The 1,651-nt window shown below is 39.2% G+C and overlaps 1 protein-coding gene across 3 annotated transcripts in view; it reads right to left on the minus strand.

Moving 5' to 3' along the window:
- Positions 1-232: 232 nt before the first annotated feature.
- The window catches only part of Hacl (2-hydroxyacyl-CoA lyase), a 24,619-nt gene continuing 23,200 nt past the window's right edge, over positions 233-1,651 (minus strand). For all 3 annotated transcript variants that reach the window (XM_070117074.1, XM_027382996.2, XM_070117073.1), the window contains exons 11-12: positions 1,219-1,433; positions 233-994 (exon numbers count right to left, since the gene is read on the minus strand). In XM_070117074.1, the coding sequence (XP_069973175.1) occupies positions 708-994; positions 1,219-1,433 (502 nt within the window). In that variant the 3' untranslated portion in view covers positions 233-707. The remainder of the gene's footprint in view (positions 995-1,218; positions 1,434-1,651) is intronic.

Raw genomic sequence — 1,651 nt, forward strand, 5'->3', positions numbered from 1 at the left:
CCAGCCACATATTAGATGTGGGCCGTAAGCATTTGAGTTGTTCCTCGCCTGGGGGAACAACGCGGTCTGAGACTCGAACTCTCAAACTGAAGATTGTCATTAGAGTCTTTGAGTCCAGTGCTCAAACCCCTCAGCCACTGCACCCTCTATTTATCTCTTTTCGAGGGGTCCACATATAATTCATATATCAATTACCCAATTTTCAAAAACTAAAGGAATATGAAAGATTGTATGCTCGGTTCACTTTTAATACGAACAATAAAATCTGAAAATAATAATTCATAAAACTATACAACTATATTATAGAATCTTCTTACACTAAAGCTAATACATTGGTTCTGAAGCATATTCTACATTATCAATAAAATCTCTTTGTCCGTAGGAAAAGAAAGATGAAAAATTATTGATGACAAATCTGTATAAAAATTAATAATGGTAATATGCAAGGCATGTAACTCATATTCTCCAAGTAACTCTGATGATGATTAATATTTTACTATTATGTGTATCCTAATACTTTAATACCATTTGTTCATACTCCCCCTTTTGGGAGAATGAGGATAAATAAGAATGAATAATTTTAGAATGTGAAATGAGTAATTCACATTACATTACTGCCCTTCATTCTGGTGAAGATGCTGTATCAAACTGTTCATTGCATTTCTTGCGGAATAATTCATAAAAAAGTTGGAATAACGTGTCTTTGCTCAAATCTTTGACCGAGTGAGCCAATCGAAGTCCTGAGCCTTGCGTTGTGCCATGGGGTTGATCAGCACATTAATGAGTGACGGTTTTTGGGTTTCGGCGAGAGACAGGTTGACAGCAGACTCCAGCTCCGGGATAGTGGTGCAGAGGTGTCCTGATTCATCAAAGATTGAGGCCATGCGTTCATAACGTGCACTTGGCAGCAGTGAGGTAGGTGGCGTTGCGAGGGTGACATCCACTCCATCGCGGATGTCCTGGAAGAGTTCCTTGTCTAGGCCTCCATAGATACCTTAATGGGAAGAGTGTAAGATCAGTGTGATAAAAAAACATCACTATATTACACAATGTCAACCTGAACTATTTCAAAAAGGACAAAATTACATTCATAAACTCAAAAATGGATTCTCCCAATCATATATGACGGTAAACAGTGCACATCAAGCACAAAAAACAGACCTCCACCAAGTAAACCCATTCTACAAAGCACTTTCCAAAAACATTCATGACACTCACCATTATTATTGATGATAATAACGACGATGGGGAGGTTGTATCTATAAATGGTCTCCAACTCCATGCCGCTGAATCCAAATGCCGAGTCACCCTCAACACACACGACCCTCTGGCCTGGGGCGTGGTCTCGTGCATAGAGGGCTGCGGCAATGGCAAAGCCCAGACCCACCCCCATGGTCCCAAAAGTGCCTGCATCAAGTCGATGGCGCGCAAGCCTGGCAATGGAAATGGTAAAGAAACGTGTGAGTTTTAAAATGCTTGGTACTTGTTGTCTGTGCAATCAGATATTTAAAAACACAAATTAAGATAAAAACCAACACTGAGGTAATGGTTAAGCATGTATCAATAAATAATGGATATAATTAAACAACCCAAACCATTCTATAATCCTTTGGCTATTAAGATGAGGCTTATAAATATTTCTCAGCAATGA

Source organism: Penaeus vannamei, chromosome 39 (genome assembly GCF_042767895.1).
Source record: "Penaeus vannamei isolate JL-2024 chromosome 39, ASM4276789v1, whole genome shotgun sequence".
Taxonomy (NCBI): domain Eukaryota; kingdom Metazoa; phylum Arthropoda; class Malacostraca; order Decapoda; family Penaeidae; genus Penaeus; species Penaeus vannamei.